The 20,954-nt window shown below is 42.7% G+C and overlaps 1 protein-coding gene across 2 annotated transcripts in view; it reads left to right on the top strand.

Moving 5' to 3' along the window:
- Positions 1-20,954, top strand: part of epb41l4a (erythrocyte membrane protein band 4.1 like 4A) — a 49,337-nt gene that overhangs the window by 1,199 nt on the left and 27,184 nt on the right. For both annotated transcript variants that reach the window (XM_080729270.1, XM_080729269.1), the window contains exon 2: positions 1,396-2,517. In XM_080729270.1, the coding sequence (XP_080585396.1) occupies positions 2,422-2,517 (96 nt within the window). In that variant the 5' untranslated portion in view covers positions 1,396-2,421. The remainder of the gene's footprint in view (positions 1-1,395; positions 2,518-20,954) is intronic.

The following is a 20,954-nucleotide window of genomic DNA, read 5'->3' as shown; positions in this document are numbered from 1 at the left end:
TGGCGATTTTAGTGCAAAAATGTTTCTTTTTATTTAAAGAAAAATACAGAACTTCTTGAGGTAGATGTAGTGGACTTTTTAAAGGCCTGCCTCTGATGTTTTCACATTCTAAGTACAAATAGGCCTTTAAAATAGGAATAAGCCAAAGTAGGATGGATACACGTAAAAGTAACGTCCGAGTAAACCAACGAGAGAGGTAAAAAGTGAGTATCGATATTATCGATACTATGGAAAAGTCATATTGAAAATCAATACTATATTCAAAATCGATACTTTTCGATAAATCAATATTTTTTACTACACTAGTTGGTACCATAGGAGAGATTACAAACGTTAACCAAATAACATTCTTTCTACATCTTCTAACTGTGAAGACTTCTTGTTGATTAAGTAATGCATATATTTTCATAAGTCTATTTAATTTAACTGTGTAAAATTAAACCTCATTTTACACTCTCAAGAGTTAAAGATCTATAAGGGTCCATTTGGTTACCAACTCTCCACCTGGAACCCCCTCAAGGACCACTGGTTGAAAACCACTGTTTTAAGGGAACCTTTGTGGGACAGTATAGCATCCCTCATTCTGTTTGCCCACACAGACTTCCCAAGTGAAAAGTGGCTTTTTGAAACTAGCCCTTACCCGTTCAAAGATATGAGCTCCGAAATGATGTGCAGTGTGTGGGTTATGGGATGTGCACTGTGCACACAGTATATGAGGGATGGAAAGTAACTTTAACTGGTGCTTGCATGATGTACTGTAGGAGCATCAATGTAAGAAACCTGTTTCGTTTAATGGCTACAGAGATACTTCCCCCCCCCCCCCCAGCCCGCCCGCCCGCCTGCACACACACACACACTCCCCCCCCCCGTGTGTGTGTGTGTGTGTGTGTGTGTGTGGGTTTGTGTGTGATTGTGCATGGCCTGAACAACAGCGCCCCTCCCTTAACATGTGTGGTCACAAAAGGTACTGTAGGCTAAATAGATATAGATACACCATAAAAATGCTAATATACAGCATACGATTTGTGAAAGTGACAAACGGGCTTCACAGTTATGTCAGGTGTGTTCATATGCTGATGGTGATGCGATTTCAGATCAATTGCTCCAGCCACTGAGGAGAAACGCTGTTTCAGACAGACAGACAGACAGACAGACACTCACTCACTCACTCACTCACTCACTCACTCACTCACTCAGACATTCGCAAAATTATAGTATAGATGGCCTTGCATAAAAGGAAAGGCGTAGTTAATCTTTGAATCTGTCTACATGCAGAACTCTGTTATCTCAGAATAGAGTTATCTCACTATTCTTCTGAATAATTGTTGTATTGTATCATTAATCATTTAACCATTTTATAAGTCTAGTAATTTCTGTTCTCTCTCTTCCACCCAGAGCCCACCGATAACAGGAGGAAGGACAACAAAGTACTAGGAAGTGAACTTCCTAGAGGTGATTAACCTCAATTCATCACTCGCTCAGCACGGATCTCGTTTCCAGGACAGATGTCCTTGTCCGCGCATCAGGAAACCTCATGTGAAATGGACATTGCTGACGGTAGACTGGAACTACAATAGGCTACTGAACTCAAAGTCAAAGTTCCCTGCACTGATTGTGCTCTTCTTAGATAGATGTTTTTACATTTCAATTCAGAGAGTCCATTGCATCGTTGCATTGCAGGTATACTGCGTTATGATGCAATTGCTGCATCGCTGTAGCCTATTTGCTTCCAAGTGCTGTTCTTTGGACTCCTTGAAAATTCCAAACTGGACCACTTCAGAATTTGTCCTCCACCTTCTGCAGTGCTGTGCATGGCTGTCATTTTCTTCCACTTTACTACTGACGTTTGAAGTATCGCAGCAGGAGATTGTATTTAAATAGATTCTTGCATTTGAGGCATTTATGATTAGTACGGCCACAAACAAAGAGCTGATTACTTTTTAGACAAATGTTATCGAACCCCGTAGCTGTTTATCTCCGGACATGTTTTATTTTGCTTAGTGTCTGTGAGCTGGCTGTGTTGAGCTCTTAGAGTTATTGCTTTTCCGGGTCGTCATTGGCTCGACCTTGCGTCCCCAAACCCCATTTCCTGTGGCCGTCATGAGGTGTTGCCTTCCTGAAAAACTCGGGGAAAACCTGAACCCATCTGTGAGCAACCGCATACCCGATGACCTCCGAATCCCAATCCCAATCGCTTGATTTACCAAGTTCCAAAGTTCTGTTCCAGCCGTCTCTGTGACATTGGAGCAGAACCATATTGACAGACTCTGTGGTTCCACAGTTCATGCAGTGTTGAACCATATGGCACGGGAACAACAAAATATCCCATACAGTGCCTTGGGGACAGCAAAGACAACTATTGTGGATTATAACAGATTACTCTGATCATATATCTTCTGAGTCTCCTTTCCCGCTGCAACCATGAGCTGCTTCTGCGGACCTCAGGAAGATTTCTACTGTGAAGTCTTACTTTTGGACGAAACCAAAATCACCCTCACCAAACAGCAGGGCATCAAGGTAGGACTTCTAGCACCCTCTCCCTCCTCTTCACTCTGGCTCTGTTTCTCTCAGCTGTACCTTTGCGCTTTCTCTAAGGGCCGATGCATACTCGAATTTATTTCGGTTCGGCTCTGCATAAACTACAATATGACTTCATTCAGGGGGTGGCACTGGGTACTGTCATTAATACGGCTGTTCGGTGCTGCCAAGATTTTGTGACTCCCCCAACCAAACTGAAATAGATTTTGCTCTAAAAGTGGAGTATGCATCGGCCTTCATCGAGGTGGAACAGAATCTGCTAAATTACATCACTGATTGTTGACTGACTATTTCCCCATAAAGGCCAACATGCCATGGTGCCTCAGAACTTGGGAGATACATGCTAGTAAAGAGCCGGTGAGGTACTGCTTCTGAAAACATACTCAATTAACGCTTTCATTTAGTTCAGATCTTTTTGGTCTTGCCTGTATAAAAGTGCAATTAACTTAGAAGAAGAACAAATTGATTGTTCTTCACATGAGATTCTGTACCATCATGCACATATATAGAAGCACAGCAGGTAACAAGCAAAACAGGAAGTTCCCAGGAAGTAATACTCACTGGGAGGTACAAAAATAATGTCCAATACAAACATGCAGTATAACGACAAACCGTTATGTTGGAATTGTATGACGTTGTTCTGTTATATTTTGGTGTACATATTTTCACCCCAAACCAATTCCCATCGTACCGTATTTACTGTAGCACACAAGAACACCTGGTCACGTGCTACATCTCCCAATCAGATGCTTTGCTGATAGATACGATACTGTATGTTCAGCTTTGCTAAAGTCTGGAAAGAGATTTGTCAATACAGACATACAGTAATAAAATGTATTAATGACTCCTTAATAAACCATAGTTCAGTCTAACTCACAAAATAGATGAGACTAGTAATAGCGTGAGAACATTTTATTAGTTTGGAGCTCTCAGCTGGAGCTGCTGCCCCTGACTCCGGTTAAGCGGTTAAAGATGGATGGATGGATGGAAATACGACTATACAGGCTCTGCTATACATTACTCCCACCTCAGCATATTGGCAAACAACCATTAAAGAGCAGGGAGATATACTGTATAACAATATCCCCAGGGGAAAACAGAACCCTTAGGGGAAAGAGCAAACAAAGCACATACAACATACAATATCAGTGGCAGCACTGAGAGACAGCGAGAGGAAGTGCAATGAATCAGGTGAGCTAGTAGACCGCCAATTTGGTCAGCTGCTCGCCACATAGAGCTGCACACATGCGTATATAAACCTGTATCTGCCTGAACCAGCTCGCAGGCTACGCATCGTTCAGCATCGGCAAGTTAGGCGCGAAAAATGTAAGACCACATCGTCATTTATGATGTCATGTATTTATTCACTTAAGTCAATATTTAATAGAGATTCTAGCAGACTAAATACATACATGTTGTAATGCTTCTCCAGTGACTTGCACCCGAATGAGTGGTGTGAATCTGTGCTTTGTTTTAGTCAATAATGATTTGTGTGAGTGTTTGTTGAAGTGCAGGACAGGGTGGCATTTTTGATTTTCTCTCTCTCTCTCTCTCTCTCTCTCTCTCTCTCTCTCTCTCTCTCTCTCTCTCTCTCTCTCTCTCTCTCTCTCACACACACACACACACACACACACACACACACACACACACACACACACACACACACACATACACACACACACACACACACACACACACATGCGCACACACGCATGCACGCACACACCCAAGCACCCACTAAATTGATCCTGGATTATTCAGCAGGTGGCATCTACGCTGGTAACACTTTAAGAAGTGTTCCTGCAAATCAAACAAAGGTGCATCTGTGACATCATCAAGGTGGACTGAAATCTGAGAAATGTTTTGGGGACAAAAACACACTTATTCTATGACACACACACACACACACACACACACACACACACACACAGAAAGAGTGCAGAGAAGAGAAGCACAGTATAACAGGCACTTTGTCATGCACACATGGACACATATGTGCACACTCTTGTACGCACGTTAATAACACACACGCGCGCACGCACGCACGCACGCACACACACACACACACACACACACACACACACACACACACACACACACACACACACACACACACACACACACACACACACACTCACACACACACACACACACACACACACACACACACACACACACACACACACAGAACATACTTTGGATTCTTACTCAGAGAGTAGACAAAGCCTCTCCGTATTGATAGCAGGCTTAAGAAGATACTTAAGTTACCTGCCTTGGGTGTGTGTGTGTGTGTGTGTGTGTGTGTGTGTGTGTGTGTGTGTGTGTGTGTGTGTGTGTGTGTGGGGTGTGTGTGTGTGTGTGTGTGTGTGTGTGTGTGTGTGTGTGTGTGTGTGTGTGTGTGTGTGTGTGTGTGTGTGTGTGTGTGTGTGTGTGCGTACATGCGTGCGTGGCGTGCATGCATGTGTGCGTGCCTGCATGCATGTGTGCTAGCCCGCTTGATGGACATTCACATACACACTCTTTTTGTTGCACAAAATACACACACACACGTCCTTCTACTGTACAGTTCTGTGGGAAAATCCCATTCTCCGTAACTCTTTGATTTGAAAAAATAACCACTCTTATCACATCAGTTAACAAAGAAAACAGCTGTTTCTGTGCATACTGTATCAAAGATTTATGATACTGTATCAAAGATTTAGGGTTCACTTGTAGCCCCTACCTGTCAGAAGAGACAGGTACTGTACAAAGAAACACATCTGTCATTTAAATGGTAAAATAAAATGGTAAATGGTGTATTTATATAGCGCCTTTATCTAAGGCACTTTACAGAGATTGTGCATTACATTCACACACACCAATGGGGGAGGAAACCATGCAAGGCACCAACCTGCTCACCGGGAGCAACTAGGGGTTCAGAGTCTTGCTCAAGGACTCTTTGACACTAACTCTGGGGGAGCCCGGGATCGAACTGGGAACCCTTCGGGAACCCTCCGTGTCCTAATGACGGTTTCTCTGCCCCTGAGCCACTGCCACCCCTGTTTACACATTACATTCATGTAAAAGATCAGTGTTTCTCTCTTATTTTCTTTTCTTTTCTATTTCTTCACGTTTATTTTTTCCTGTCTTCTTTTCTTTCCTTGCTCTTTATTTTCCTTTTTACCACCGAAAATTACGGTTCCTATGCTATGGCCTGGGAAAAACAGATATGAACACTGGAACCCCATTCTCAAAAAGGAGGGCTAAATTTACCTAATTTCAAAGTCTACAAATTTTGGTCCTGGCTTCAAAGAGACAATATAAACCCAGCCTGGGTAACTATAATAGATTATTGAACAACAACTGATTAAACCAAACCCATTCATAGGCTCATTAAAGCAGTGGTTCCCAAACCTTTCAGGTCGAGACCCGAAACTAGTCCCGGGACCTAAACTAGTGAAAATAATCTAATCTAATCTAAAAATATACAAGCACACAACGAGTCGCTCGGCACCGCGTTGCAAGCTTGTAGATCAGCTATTTTCATTACATCTCTGATGTATAACTTGTATAAGATAAGATCACAAAAAATATATATATATATACCGGTATATATATTTGCCTCACATTGGAGTGTGGGCAGGAAAGCCATAAGCTGTTAGGGTTCCTCCCTGGTTTAATTTATTTATAACCACACTCCCCTATGGAACAACCCTTTAGTCCCAGATACTATAAGACAAGAGATGGTATTATTGCCAGCTGGAAAGAAAAAGAAGTCACAGAACTAGGGGGTCTGCGATAAGGACATATTAGCTGACTTCACTTTTATTGCGACCGGAGGTCGCACTTACTACAGAAAGCTGCTCGAGGTGTCCGTCTGTCCGTCACACACGTCACACGTCACACGTCACACTTTTGCCCTGCTCATATCTACGCAACCGTTGCCCCGATCCATGCCAGATTTTGCACACACACTCCTTACCTGCCAAACTACAACCTCCAAGGACCCCCGGAGCTCCAGGGACCCCCAGCTCCCTGGGGGACCCCCAAGTGTAAAAAATGAGCACATGTGCAAAAATTACCAAATGACCACCCCAACGGAGCTGCTCACGGGGAATTCCTGGGGACCACCCACTCCTGGTGCTCCAGAACGGATGCAAAAGTGGTGGCGCCCCCAGTGGAGGACCCCCTGCCACTGCAGCTCACATAAAATGCCGTAACTCTGGCTAGGAGCGTCCGGGAGAGCCGGGGCCAGTACCTATTCGTCCGCCAAGGCAACGCGGACACCCCACCCCTCATTTCTCACATGGCCCTCTTCTAGCGCCACCTACAGGCCGATTTTTAAAACACATTTTTGGCCACTGCTCCTACAGTTTTGGCCCTCAAATCACGAAAATCACTACACAGTATGTCTACACTCATCTCATCAACATGGATCAGGAAGTTTTTGGAAGAAAAAATGTTTGCCCTATTTGTGGAGATAAGTGACCTACGGTCGCTTATCTCCCGATTAGGGAGTCTTACTGGTAAAATACCTGTATACTGTACAGTACAAATAAAAAAGTAGGAATTGAAAAGAATCACTTGTGGTTTGCAAAATGTCCAAAGGCCAGGAATATTAAATGAAGGATTAAAATGATACCTTGTTGCGACTGTAGGTCACAAATTAGTATGGTCACAGCTTGTCCGTATGTCTCTGTCTGTCTGTCTGTCTGTCTGTCACGCCTGACTGTGGTTCTATGGGTTTGTCGCTCTGACATCATGCTCTGACGTCACTGTGATGCCAGGGGAACCACTCTAACAGAATGGGTTTTCTGCTCTGACATCACACTCTGGCTTCACTGTGATGGCACACTAACAGAATCCCTTTTATGCCCATATATGGAGACTGGGGTTCACTGATATCATTGTTGCGACCGTAGGTCGCATTTACTATCAAACCCTGCACAAAGTGTAAGTCCGTCCGTCAGTCCGTCAGTCTGTCTGTCACACCTCACACGTCACACTCTTGCCCTGCTCATATCTCCGCAACCGTTGCCCCGATCCATGCCACATTTTGCACACACGTTCCTTACCTGCCAAACTACAACCTCCAAGGACCCCCGGAGCTCCAGGGACCCCCAGCTCCCTGGGGGACCCCCAGATGTAAGTGTTAGTCCGTCAGTCTGTCTGTCACACCTCACACGTCACACGTCACACTCTTGCCCTGCTCATATCTCCGCAACCGTTGCCCCGATCCATGCCAAATTTTGCACACACGTTCCTTACCTGCCAAACTACAACCTCCAACCTACAGCTCCCTGGGGGACCCCCAGATGTAAAAAATGACCAAATGTGCTAAACTGACCAAATGACCACCCCAACGGGGCTGCTCACGGGGAATTCCCGGGGACCACCCACTCCTGGTGCTCCAGAACGGATGCAAAAGTGGTGGCGCCCCCAGTGGAGGACCCCCTACACTGCAGCTCACATAAAATGCCGTAACTCCGGCTAGGAGCGACCGGGACAGCCGGGGCCGGTACCTATTCGTCCGCCTTGCCGGCGCGGAGACCCCACCCCTCATTTCTCACATGGCCCTCTTCTAGCGCCACCATGAGGCCGATTCTTGCAAAACACATTTTTGGACACTGCTCCTACAATTTTTGCCCTAAAATCACGCAAATCGGTCTACACTCATCCCATCAACATGAATCTCTCCCATATAGCGCCACCTCCAGGACGATTTTTAAAAACACATTTTTGGACACTGCTCCTACAGATTTTGCCCTAAAATCACGAAAATCACTACACAGTATGTCTACACTCATGTCATCAACATGGATCAGGAAGATTTTGGCAAAACACATTTTTGCCCTATTTGTGGAGATAAGTGACCTACGGTCGCTTATCTCCCGATTAGGGAGTCTTACTGGTATTAGTAAGCCCATATCTAACAGGACTTCATATGCCCATTATATGGAGGCCACATCGGTCACATACCACACTAACAGAATCCATATATGGCCAAGACAGATGGCCATGACAGCCCATATCTGTGTGGCTGGTTCTACAGACAGGGATATCCATGTATGGGCATAAAAGAGTACGATGTCAGATGTCATCAACGAATAACTGAGTAAGCATGTTTGGGCTCTCACAGCATATCTCCATATACAGTACATGGATCACCATATATGGGTACCAGGGGTCTCCATATATGGGTAACTGGTCCAATATACATCACTGGCCAATTGGCCAAAAGGGCGAGGTCACATGTCACCCTGAGGCGTCTTACTAGTTATATTATAACAGCAAAAGCATTGAAGAGGAAGATAACATAAAGTATCAAAGTTATGTTGCAAGGGTTGTACTGGCCATTGGGTCACCAAAATCAACAGGGTTCATCTATCTGTCTGTCTGTATGTCTGTCTGTCTGTCTTCTACACCAGGGGTTTTCAAAGTGGGTGATGGGACACCCTGGGGTGCCGTGACGGCAGTCCAGGGGTGCCACGAGATCATTTGATGTGTATATATATTTGATTTATTTGGACACTTGAAAAAATATTTAGTATCATTTTAAACTTGAAGTACAAAGTTATTTTCAGTCAGTTCTAACCAAAATGGCTATCTCAACGTTTTCCTCTCAACATAATCACTAAAATATCGTCACTGTCGGGCAGAAACCTTGTATCTCCAAGTTTCAAGTGTACGTCTTTTGGTAAAGCAAAGCCCTGCTTCATCATACAAGACTGTCGCACAAAACTAGTGAAAACAGCCGATCTACAAGCACACAAAGCCTTTTATAGATGATAAATACAAAACCAACGGTTTTGGACATACAAGGTTTCCACCCGACAACGACGATATGCTATAAATATAAGGTGCTGGGAGTGAAAATTATAATGTAGGGGTGCCTCGGATTAAAACAAATATTTACAGGGGTGCCCTGAGTCAAAAAAGTTTGAAGAACCCTGTTCTACACACAAGCACTGGAATGATCTTTTTGAACAACCATCCACAGCCTGCATGTGTAGGCAAATATTAAGCCACATAAATGCTTGAAAAACAAACCTGCTGCTGTGTGTGAGTGTGTGTGTGTGTGTGTGTGTGTGTGTGTGTGTGTGTGTGTGTGTGTGTGCGTGCGTGCGTGCGTGCGTGCGTGCGTGCGTGCGTGTGTGTGGGTTTATCAGGTCAACAAGGCGGAGGGAGATTTGTCACTCCACCAAAGGTATTGTTCTTGTTCACATTCCTCTCACTCTCTCTGCCAACTCAAACCTTTCAGCTCCCAACCTTTCACAGAGGGAGAGCGAGAGACAGAGAGACATGAGAGAGAGAGAGAGAGAGAGAGAGAGAGAGAGAGAGAGAGAGAGAGAGAGACATGAGAGAGAGAGAGACATGAGAGAGAGGACAAACAAGGAAACAGGTTGGAGGGACACATGCAGGGAGAAGCAAGGATAAGAACAAAGTGCAAAGGAGAAAGTATGACAGAGGATAAGAGACAGACGTGTGTGTGTGTGTGTGTGTGTGTGTGTGTGTGCGTGTGCGTGTGCGTGTGCGTGTGTGTGCGTGCGCACGTGCGTGCGTGCGTGCATGTGTGTTTATGAAACGAATTTATGAAAACGTATAAAAGATTGTTTATAGAGTTGATGTCATTCAGAGACAGTGACACTCATTCCTAGGTCAAAAGTCACAGTCGATAGTGTCAGGTGAACGATGGAAACATTGCGAGGATTGATCGTTTTTTTTTCTTGGCTGTTGTTTTTTTTTAGATAAGGGGTCAAATGTTATTTCCGTGACAACCAGCTCCCCCCATGTGTGTTCCAACGCACTTCCTCTGACAACACAATAGCTCTCTCTCCTCTCTTTGTTTTCACCCCCCCCCCCCCCCCCCCTTCTCTCTCCCTCTCTGTCCATCTTGCTAATGCACTACAAAGCCTAAGTCCAGTAACTACATTTATTTTGGCCAAAGGTCAAATAAGCCGTCATGGTTTGGGGGGATGCACTATTACCTCATGAATACACGCACCAATTTGAGCATTATCACTTAGATAAACATTATTCCAAACAGTGGGTCCGGACTCGGGAGTCGGGACCCATGTGGGTCATGGACCGATTTTTGTGGGCCACGACTGGAGTAAGAATCGCATTTTCTGTTCCCACGTTAAAAATAAAATATATATTTCGAAAGTTTATTTTATTTTTATATATATATATTTTTTTTTATACAATAATTGTATACATTTTAAAAACAAACAAACACATCTAAGAAATCCCATAAATGTAAAAAAAAAAGAAGTAAATAGCCGATCTACAAGCTCACAACACGGCGCATTGTTTGTAGATCTGCTATTTTCACTCATTTGGGTCCCGGGCAAATGTCTAAACTCTTTCGGTAAATAAAAGATCTATCTCCTTAAAGCATTGGTTCTTGAACCAGGTTATACAAGCTGCCCATTACTGGAACCTCTAATGTTATGATCATGCACAGCATTACAAAACAATGAATTGTCTGGCGTTGTTGTGAGCATGTAGATCTGCTATTTTCACAATAGAACCGTGCTATACATTAATGTAATGCCTCAACTCTTAGTGCTCTCCAGGATGGAGGTCCCCAGTTAAAATATGATTATTTTGGGGGTCACAGCCTGAAAAGGTTGAGAACCACTGCCCTAGGACAACTGAGCCTTCCACCACTGGTAGCAGATGACCATAGAGCAGGGGTCTTCAATCTTTTCAGGCCAAGGACCCCTTAGTTGAGAGAGAGATGAAGCAGGGACTTCATTGTTTGACAGCACGATCAACACTTTGGATTCATGACAATTTGTGTTTTCAGATATTTAACCACGTGAACCGTCAAATAAATCGTCAATACTTAATAAACTTGACCGTTCACTCTGTACTTAGTCTGTTCTTTTTCCCCTCTACACCAAACCTCTTTGATGAAAATAGCCGATCTACAAGCTTGTAGATCTGCTATTTTTGTCTAAACATCTTTGAATATATAGGATTCAAGTGGTTCATAAACAAAAGGAGATTTCTTTTTTCTATGACACAAAGATTAGTAACTCTGAGGACCAACTTGCCATAGACGGGTTTCTTGTTTACAAACATTGAGACTAAATGCACAGCTGATATCATGTAATCAATTCCGTCCAATCCCCAAACCTGTTGTTTTGGGGAGCGCTGGTTTCATTGGCTAATTTTGGTACGGACCCTGCGCACGCATCTAGTTTTATCAGTGTAACGTGGACCAGAAACCCGTCTATAGAGCAATAGACAAGATGTTGATCTGGTCAAGGATTTCTGTATCAATTAATTATTTAGGCAAATGGAGTGGGAGACACTTCACGTGAGCCCCTTGGGAGAACTGTGTATGTACATTAAACATTCAGGGGTGTGGTACAGTAGGGAGAGAGAGCCTAGTTATATACAAAGATAAGAGAGGAAATTGCTTGTGTCACGGGACCAAGCTGTACCCTAAACAATAGATACCAGGCCTGCATGTGTGGCATGTGGACCCCAACTCATACATACCGGTATATACAAACATAGGAACCAAGGGAACTTTCATTTGAACATCACTTATTGTCAGCAAATACAATACATACTGTAAATGTCTCTCTCTCTCTCTCTCTCTCTCTCTCTCTCTCTCTCTCTCTCTCTCTCTCTCTCTCTCTCTCTCTCCCTCCTCTGTGATGTATGGATCCACATTTGGAGGCTAGAACAGTAGCACTACTGACTTAATGATTGTTTCCACCAGCCGAAGGCATGGGGGAGAGTATGTTTTCCCGTCCGTCCGTCCGTCCGTCCGTCCGTCCGTCCGTCCGTCCGTCCCTCCGTCCGTGCGTGCGTGCGTGCGTCCGTGCGTCCGTGTGTGTGTCCTCGCAGTTTGTTACCACCTAATCTCAGTCGCCGTTGGCCCGGTCACTGCCAAAATGAGCACACACACTCCATGGATGTCAATTCAGAACCTCTGACATTTTTCAAATGGGCCTGTTCTAACGCCACCATGAGGCCGATGTTCGCAAAACACATTTCTGTACACTACTCTTACAGATTTTGTCCAAAAATCCTACAAATCGGTTGGCAGTATCTCGACAGTCATGTGATCGACATGGATCTGTCCGATTTTGCATATTCCATTCTGATTGGCTAAGATCGCACACACACATTCCCACTAGGCCAAGGAAGAAATTACACTTATTTTTTTTAAATCAGCCTCATGGTGGCGCTATAACAGGCCGATTTGTGGTTTTACCTATTACTCCACGATCAGTGTCAAACTTTGTACACGCACTCCCTAGAGCCTAGAGGCCAAGGAAAAACCTTTTCACTGCATTTTTCACATCAGCCTTTTACAGCGCCACCTTTGGGCCGACTTAATGTATGTAAAACACATTTTTGGATATTACTCCTTCAGATTCTCTCCAAAAACAACACAAATCAGTACAAAGTATCTCTATAGTCATGTGATCAAGTCTGATCCGTCTGATATTTCATATTCCATTTCCATCCTGATTGGCCGTTTTTGAACAAAATGCCTCAAATCATCAACGCAGCTTGCGATTACCGTAAAATTTGCCACACATATTCCCACTATGTCAAGGAACAAATGCTACCCTTTTCACATTGGCCTGTTACAGAGCATAGGAACACAATTTTTGGAACACAATGCCTCAAATCATGCATGCAGTGTCCGATTGCATGAAAGGTCTAAGGTGAAGAACATATGCCACCCTTTTTACATTGGCCTATTATACAGTAGCACCACCAGGACGCCTGGCCTGGTGGAGACCTGTGCTCGGAAGAGCACTGCTTCTAGTTCAGTAGTCTTTCTTTCTTTCTTTCTTTCTTTCTTTCTTTCTTTCTTTCTTTCTTTCTTTCTTTCTTTCTCCCCTTAATCATTGTCTATCTATCTTTCAGAAACGTATTTTGTGAACACATTATTTCCACAATCTCTATTAGCAGACCTACAATATACTACAGATGCACGCACGCATGCACGCACTGTACCCACCCACCCACGCACGACTGCAAGCGTGCCTGCACGTGCATGCACACACACACACACACACACACACACACACACACACACACACACACACACACACACACACACACACACACACACACACACACACAAACCCAGGGCTTAGGAGTGGAATGTTAAGATTGCCAGATTTACTGTTAGCCGTAGGGTAAGGTATTGTCTTGGTGCAAGGAGTAGAAATTATTACAGAGCAAAGAGGGAAAGTAGGACAAGCATGAGCAAAAAGGCCAGGGAGGGACGGGAGGGTTGGAGAAAGAGGAGGATAGGGAGAGTGGGAGGGAGAGAGAGAGAGAGAGAGAGAGAGAGAGAGAGAGGATGAAGGAGAATGGGAGGGAGAGATAGGGAGTGAGGGACAATTTACAATTTAAGCATTTAGCAGACGCTCTTAATCCAGAGCGTTTTACAATAAGCAAGGTACCGGTTCTTTTCCGGTGAAAAAAGGGGCTAGTCCCAGTTGGGCGGTGTCCCAGTTGGGCGGTGTCCCAGTTGGGCGGTGCAGCGATAAGACGGTGGGGGAGCCTTTCCAACAGACTGTAAAGCAAGCGATCTTCATCCCATTCATGCGTTTATCGTGCGCTTGCATAAATATAACGATTGCATTCACCACGGCTTCGTAACTCGCGCAGCGCTCCGCCGGCCGCGCGGCCCTGGCAAGGTCCGCTGGTCTTCGCGCCGCTTGCAATGTCGTGGACAATAACTGTGACATATAACCATTGTATTGCTCATCAAATTTCCGGCGAGAAATCAATGGGGTCTCATAGCTGTACGCTTGCCGCCTAACGCTACACCGCCGCCCAACTGGGACACCGCCCAACTGGGATTTTCCCGAAAAAAGGCCCCTAAGTGAACGGGTGGGGTTGTAGGGTTCAATCAGCCTTTGAAGGTATGAAGGTGCCTTACCTTTGACGGAGAGGGAGAGAGAGGGAGAGAGAGGGAGAGAGGTTGGAGGCAGTGTGATGGACAAAGGTGAGAGTGCCGAGGGAAAAGTTTGTCTAAGCATGCCCCAAAACTGTTTGAAAAGGCACTTATCTGAAATACCGTGAACTCTCCAGCAAGAGCCGTTGGCCGCCGCGTCCACGTCCATGGACGCGGCCGTGGACGCGTCCATGGACGCGGCCGCGAAAAAAACGTCCGTGGACGCGAGGCCGCGTCCACGGACGCAAACGGCCGGCCGTCCCGGCCGTGGACGAGGCCGCGGCCGTGGACGCAAACGGCCGGCCGTGGACGCAAACGGCCAGCCGTGGACGGGTCCATGGACGAGGCCGGAAAAAGGCAGCGAAAAAGAAAAAAAAAGGTGGCTATTGTATGTATTTTTTGATGGAGATTTCAAATATGACCTTCTTTTTTGCATAGGACAACTCTAACCTGCATCAATTGGTATTTTATAATTGCCAATTGTACCCCATCCATCTAAAAAACAAATTGGATGTCTATTGTATGTATTTTTTGATGGAGAATTCAAATATTAATTTCTTTTTGGGATAGGACAACTCTAACCTGCATCAATTGGTATTTTATAATTGCCAATTGTACCCTATCCATCTCAAAAACAAATTGGATGTCTATTGTATGTATTTTTTGATGGGGAATTCAAATGTTACCTTCTTTTTTAGATATGACAACTCTAACCTAAATCAATTGGTGCATCAACCTACTTACTATCTATCTATCTATCTGTCTATCTATCTATCTATCTATCTATCTATCTATCTATCTATCTATCTATCTATCTATCTATCTATACTTCACCTTTAGTCCAGAAGAGAGTTCAGCCTCAGGAACTTGCACACATGGAACTGTGTCATGACTGTGTCATGGAGCTAAAACAGAGCTATGTTAAATACTCACAATGACTCTGATGGACCAATCAGGGTGGTGGTGGGGGGAGGGATCAACAATAGACAGAAACTGGATAATGCTTTGTTAACTGTCCCACCTAAGTCCCTGCTAGTCTGAACAAACATCACCTTCCCTCTCATAACACTACTACTACTACATTTATATAAAGCTGCTCTTGCATTTGAATTCAAGTCTGACACAAGTTAAGGTTAACTTAGGTAGTATTTCATTTCGCTGGCTTTTAGGGTCTGTGTGAGTGTGTAGGCTCACAAATTATTATAATTGTCATTAAGTGACTCTGAGATCTATCCATCCATCCATCCATCCATCCATCTATTTATTTATACTTACTGTTTACATTTTCTATAAATATTTATTTCTATATAAAACTCAGTTGTGTGGAGTTATTGTGTGCCCTTTCTTGTTGCTAAAGAGTCCATTTGTTCACTAGACATTAAGTCAAGGTTACTATTTTGAGTTGAAGCTAAGTGTTTTATTGCTTTGTGGTTTAACATGATTTAAAAGGCAAATTCATTGTTATGGTTACTTTAGAAGACTGCTTTTGCATTCATGAGTTAAGAGAGCCAAGCTAATTCAAAGAGTTAGGTTAAAGGAACACAAAACATGACCTAACTCACAGCTGCCATTGGACAGACAGTTACAACATACTCTTATCTTTCACAGAACAGACAATTATCATTTATTTTATCTATTTGAGACTATGTAGCTGCTCTAGGGGAAATAGAGCATTATATCAGCCTATTCAATTGATAATGACCAATGGGTGCCAGTTTCTAAGTAGTTAAAGCATATTAACATAACAATATATGTGGCCTAGACATGGATATTGCCCAATCAACTCGTAATCTACAGAAATGTCCACCACATCACACAGTATAAAACCTAGTAGGCTTAGTGGATTACCTATGTTAAATCATGTCAGGTTAGTTTGGTTCAAGGTTCAAGTATAATAATTTATGAGCCAAAAATGTGCACAAATGTACAATCACATCTAGGCTAGAATGATAACATAAAGTCCTGACTACTCCTTGTTATTGTGGTCCTAAATACTACAATGATTAGTTTGGATGCATTGCTTCTATCATGTCCAATTAAAAATAAATACATTACATATACAGAAATCTGCCTTCTCCTGTATTGTATTAGTGACATTCATTATAAATAGTAAAATAACAGGACAGAGCAAAAAAGGCCTCTGCAAAAAAGGCCTCTGCAACTAACCTAACCTAACACACACTATGTGTTAATGTTGATCAATATAATAATGTAAAAATACAAAGTTAAGTAGACCTAAGTAAGAAATAGTAAATACATTGTAATAATACATTGAAGGGGAAATGTAGGAAAACAAATGCAACTCAGCATTGAATTTATGGCAAACATTTTGCTACTCAACCCTTTCCAAATAATATACAATTAAGAAGTGGGATGTTCCACTTAGTAAGAGAAAGAATTAATGACATATATTTTTTTTAAAAGCTAGAAGACTCACCTATTATAGTAACCATGTGAATTGCTAATAATGTTATGGGTCAGATGTGTAAAGATCTATCACATTGTATTGTTCTTTTCAGACTCAACAATAATAATGATGATGTTACTTAAATGCTGATCAATGTGTGAATCTGGCTCTTATCAGGTGTGTGTTTTCTCTCCCTGTCCTGTGCTGTCCTCAGTTAAACCAAGACAGTACTGTTGTGACCAATGTGGAAAAAGCCTTCAGCTCAATTTATTATCTCAAAGTAGACCAGAGAATTCATACCGGAGTGAAGCCATTCAGCTGTGAACAATGTGGGAAGTATTTTGCTCGTCTGGACAATTAAAAGATCATAAGCGTTCACATACTGGAGAGAAACCTTATTGTTGTGACCAGTGTGGGAAAAGATTTGTTCAAAAGGGGATTTTAAAAGAACACCAGAGAATTCACACTAGAGAGAAGCCCTATTGCTGTGACCAGTGTGGGAAAAGCTTTACTCGATTGTCTTATCTCAAAATACATGAACGAATTCACACAGGAGAGAAACCGTACAGCTGTGTCCAATGTGGGGAAAAGTTCAGTTTAACGGCTGCTCTGAAAGTACACCAGAGATTTCACACCGAAGAAAAGCCTTACTGCTGTGAACACTGTGGCAAACGTTTCACTGTAAAATCTAGCCTCGTACAACACAAGAAGATTCACACTTGAGAGAGACCTTACTGCTGTCACCAATGTGGGAAAAGGTTCACTCTGAAGACGGCTCTGAAAAGACACCTGAAAATCCACACTGGTGAGAAGCCATATACTGCTGTGTCCAGTGTGAGAAAAGGTTCAGTGATATTCATCATCTCAAAGCACACCAGAAAAATCACACTGGAAAGAAACCTTATTGCTGTGACCAGTGTGGAAAGAGCTTTCCTAGACTGGAACATATCAAAATACACCAACAAATTCACACCGGAGAGAAACCTTATATCTGTAACCAATGTGGGGAAAACTCTGTCAGGTACATGTCTACCGTTAGAGGCCACTGGCATGAGTGCCTTTTTAGCTCTGTTGGGGCTTGGTGAATGTACTCTGTTGTTGTTTTTTTAATTATTATCTTTGTAATGTATGGTCTTCTTACCCTGTGGGCCTTGAGCCTGTAATAAAGTATTGCTGTGCAGTGTGAGTGTCTGATTGCATGTGATCAGATAAAGACACAACAGAGGCCTTTTTTGCTCTGTCCTGTTATTTTACTATTTATAATGAATGTCACTAATACAATACAGGAGAAGGCAGATTTCTGTATGTATGTAATGTATTTATTTTTAATTGGACATGATAGAAGCAATGCATCCAAACTAATCATTGTAGTATTTAGGACCACAATAACAAGGAGTAGTCAGGACTTTATGTTATCATTCTAGCCTAGATGTGATTGTACATTTGTGCTGTTTACATTTTTGTCTCATAAATTATTATACTTGAATCTTGAACCAAACTAACCTGACATGATTTAACATAGGTAATCCACTAAGCCTACTAGGTTTTATACTGTGTGATGTGGTGGACATTTCTGTAGATTACGAGTTGATTGGGCAATGTCCATGTCTAGGCCACATATATTGTTATGTTAATATTCTTTAACTACTTAGAAACTGGCACCCATTGGTCATTATCAATTGAATAGGCTGATATAATGCTCTATTTCCCCTAGAGCAGCTACATAGTCTCAAATAGATCAAATAAATGATAATTGTCTGTTCTGTGAAAGATAAGAGTATGTTGTAACTGTCTGTCCAATGGCAGCTGTGAGTTAGGTCATGTTTTGTGTTCCTTTAACCTAACTCTTTGAATTAGCTTGGCTCTCTTAACTCATGAATGCAAAAGCAGTCTTCTAAAGTAACCATAACAATGAATTTGCCTTTTAAATCATGTTAAACCACAAAGCAATAAAACACTTAGCTTCAACTCAAAATAGTAACCTTGACTTAATGTCTAGTGAACAAATGGACTCTTTAGCAACAAGAAAAGGCACACAATAACTCCACACAACTGAGTTTTATATAGAAATAAATATTTATAGAAAATGTAAACAGTAAGTATAAATAAATGGATGGATGGATGGATGGATGGATGGATGGATGGATGGATAGATCTCAGAGTCACTTAATGACAATTATAATAATTTGTGAGCCTACACACTCACACAGACCCTAAAAGCCAGCAAAATGAAATACTACCTAAGTTAACCTTAACTTGTGTCAGACTTGAATTCAAATGCAAGAGCAGCTTTATATAAATGTAGTAGTAGTAGTGTTATGAGAGGGAAGGTGATGTTTGTTCAGACTAGCAGGGACTTAGGTGGGACAGTTAACAAAGCATTATCCAGTTTCTGTCTATTGTTGATCCCTCCCCCACCACCACCCTGATTGGTCCATCAGAGTCATTGTGAGTATTTAACATGGCTCTGTTTTAGCTCCATGACACAGTCATGACACAGTTCCATGTGTGCAAGTTCCTGAGGCTGAACTCTCTTCTGGACTAAAGGTGAAGTATAAATAAATAGATGGATAGATAGATGGATAGATGGATAGATAGATAGATAGATAGATAGATAGATAGATAGATAGATAGATAGATAGTAAGTAGGTTGATGCACCAATTGATGCAGGTCAGAGTTGTCATATCTAAAAAAGAAGGTAACATTTGAATTCCCCATCAAAAAATACATACAATAGACATCCAATTTGTTTTTGAGATGGATAGGGTACAATTGGCAATTATAAAATACCAATTGATGCAGGTTAGAGTTGTCCTATCCCAAAAAGAAGGTAATATTTGAATTCTCCATCAAAAAATACATACAATAGACATCCAATTTGTTTTTTAGATGGATAGGGTACAATTGGCAATTATAAAATACCAATTGATGCAGGTTAGAGTTGTCCTATGCAAAAAAGAAGGTCATATTTGAATTCTCCATCAAAAAATACATACAATAGACACCTTTTTTTTTCTTTTTCGCTGCCTTTTTTTCGCGACCTCGTCCATGGACCCGTCCACGGCCGGCCGTTTGCGTCCACGGCCGGCCGTTTGCGTCCACGGCCGCGGCCTCGTCCACGGCCGCGTCCACGGCCGCGTCCCCGGCCGTCTGCGTCCACGGCCGCGTCCACGGTCGCGTCCACGGCCGGGACGGCCGGCCGTTTGCGTCCGTGGACGCGGCCTCGCGTCCACGGACGTTTTTTTCGCGGCCGCGTCCATGGACGCGTCCACGGTCGCGTCCATGGACGTGGACGCGGCGGCCAGCGGCTGTCTCTCGAACATTTTGCATTCAGCGTCTTCAATTTTGAACTTTGAATGACTTCCTCTTCTGTCATTTTACTGCTATTAAATGTTCCAACCCTTTGATAGCAATTATGGGGTTGGTGTTGTTGTTGTATGCTTGCTTGAAGAGATTCAGTGCGTTCCACCCATAAAATGATTCGTTTCGCGCATAATCCGTGACCTTAATGTTAGCAACAAACATAATTTGGAAATCAAGGTAGCATAAAATATTATTTCTTTAGCATAGATAGAGGGTTGACTTTTATGTTTATTTTTATTTTTTTATAACGCCTATAATTCTGCAAAATGCATTTTATTTTCCCAATTTAAAGATCAAAAGCTACACTCTGATGTATTATTTAACAAGGCATGGCTTATGAATTATTTCTGCCATTATCAATTATTCCTAAAGTCAGCAGAAAGCTAAATTTAACAGTCACTGCAATGCAGGCACTTTCTATAGATATAGGATACGTTGCACCGATCATTGCACTGGTGTTGTGGTTGGGACTTAAACTGCATTATGACAGTTATTTGTAATTCTGACAATCCAGGAATTGGCACTTGTTAATAAAAGTAAAGACTTGTACCTTTTACTTTATGTTTTAACCCACTAAATATTTTATACTTTAGCTATTGAAAAATAGCAGATATACAAGCTCACAGCGTGGCACCGAGTGCCACGCTGCGAGCTTGTAGATCTGCTATTTTTGAAAAGTCGTGAAAATGTGTTCAAATCTTTGAATATATGCATTTTCAAAA

The sequence above is a fragment of the Nannobrachium achirus genome, assembly GCF_963921795.1.
Source record: "Nannobrachium achirus genome assembly, chromosome: 7".
In the NCBI taxonomy this organism is placed as follows: Eukaryota; Metazoa; Chordata; class Actinopteri; order Myctophiformes; family Myctophidae; genus Nannobrachium; species Nannobrachium achirus.
This window is presented reverse-complemented; position numbering and strand designations above follow the sequence as displayed.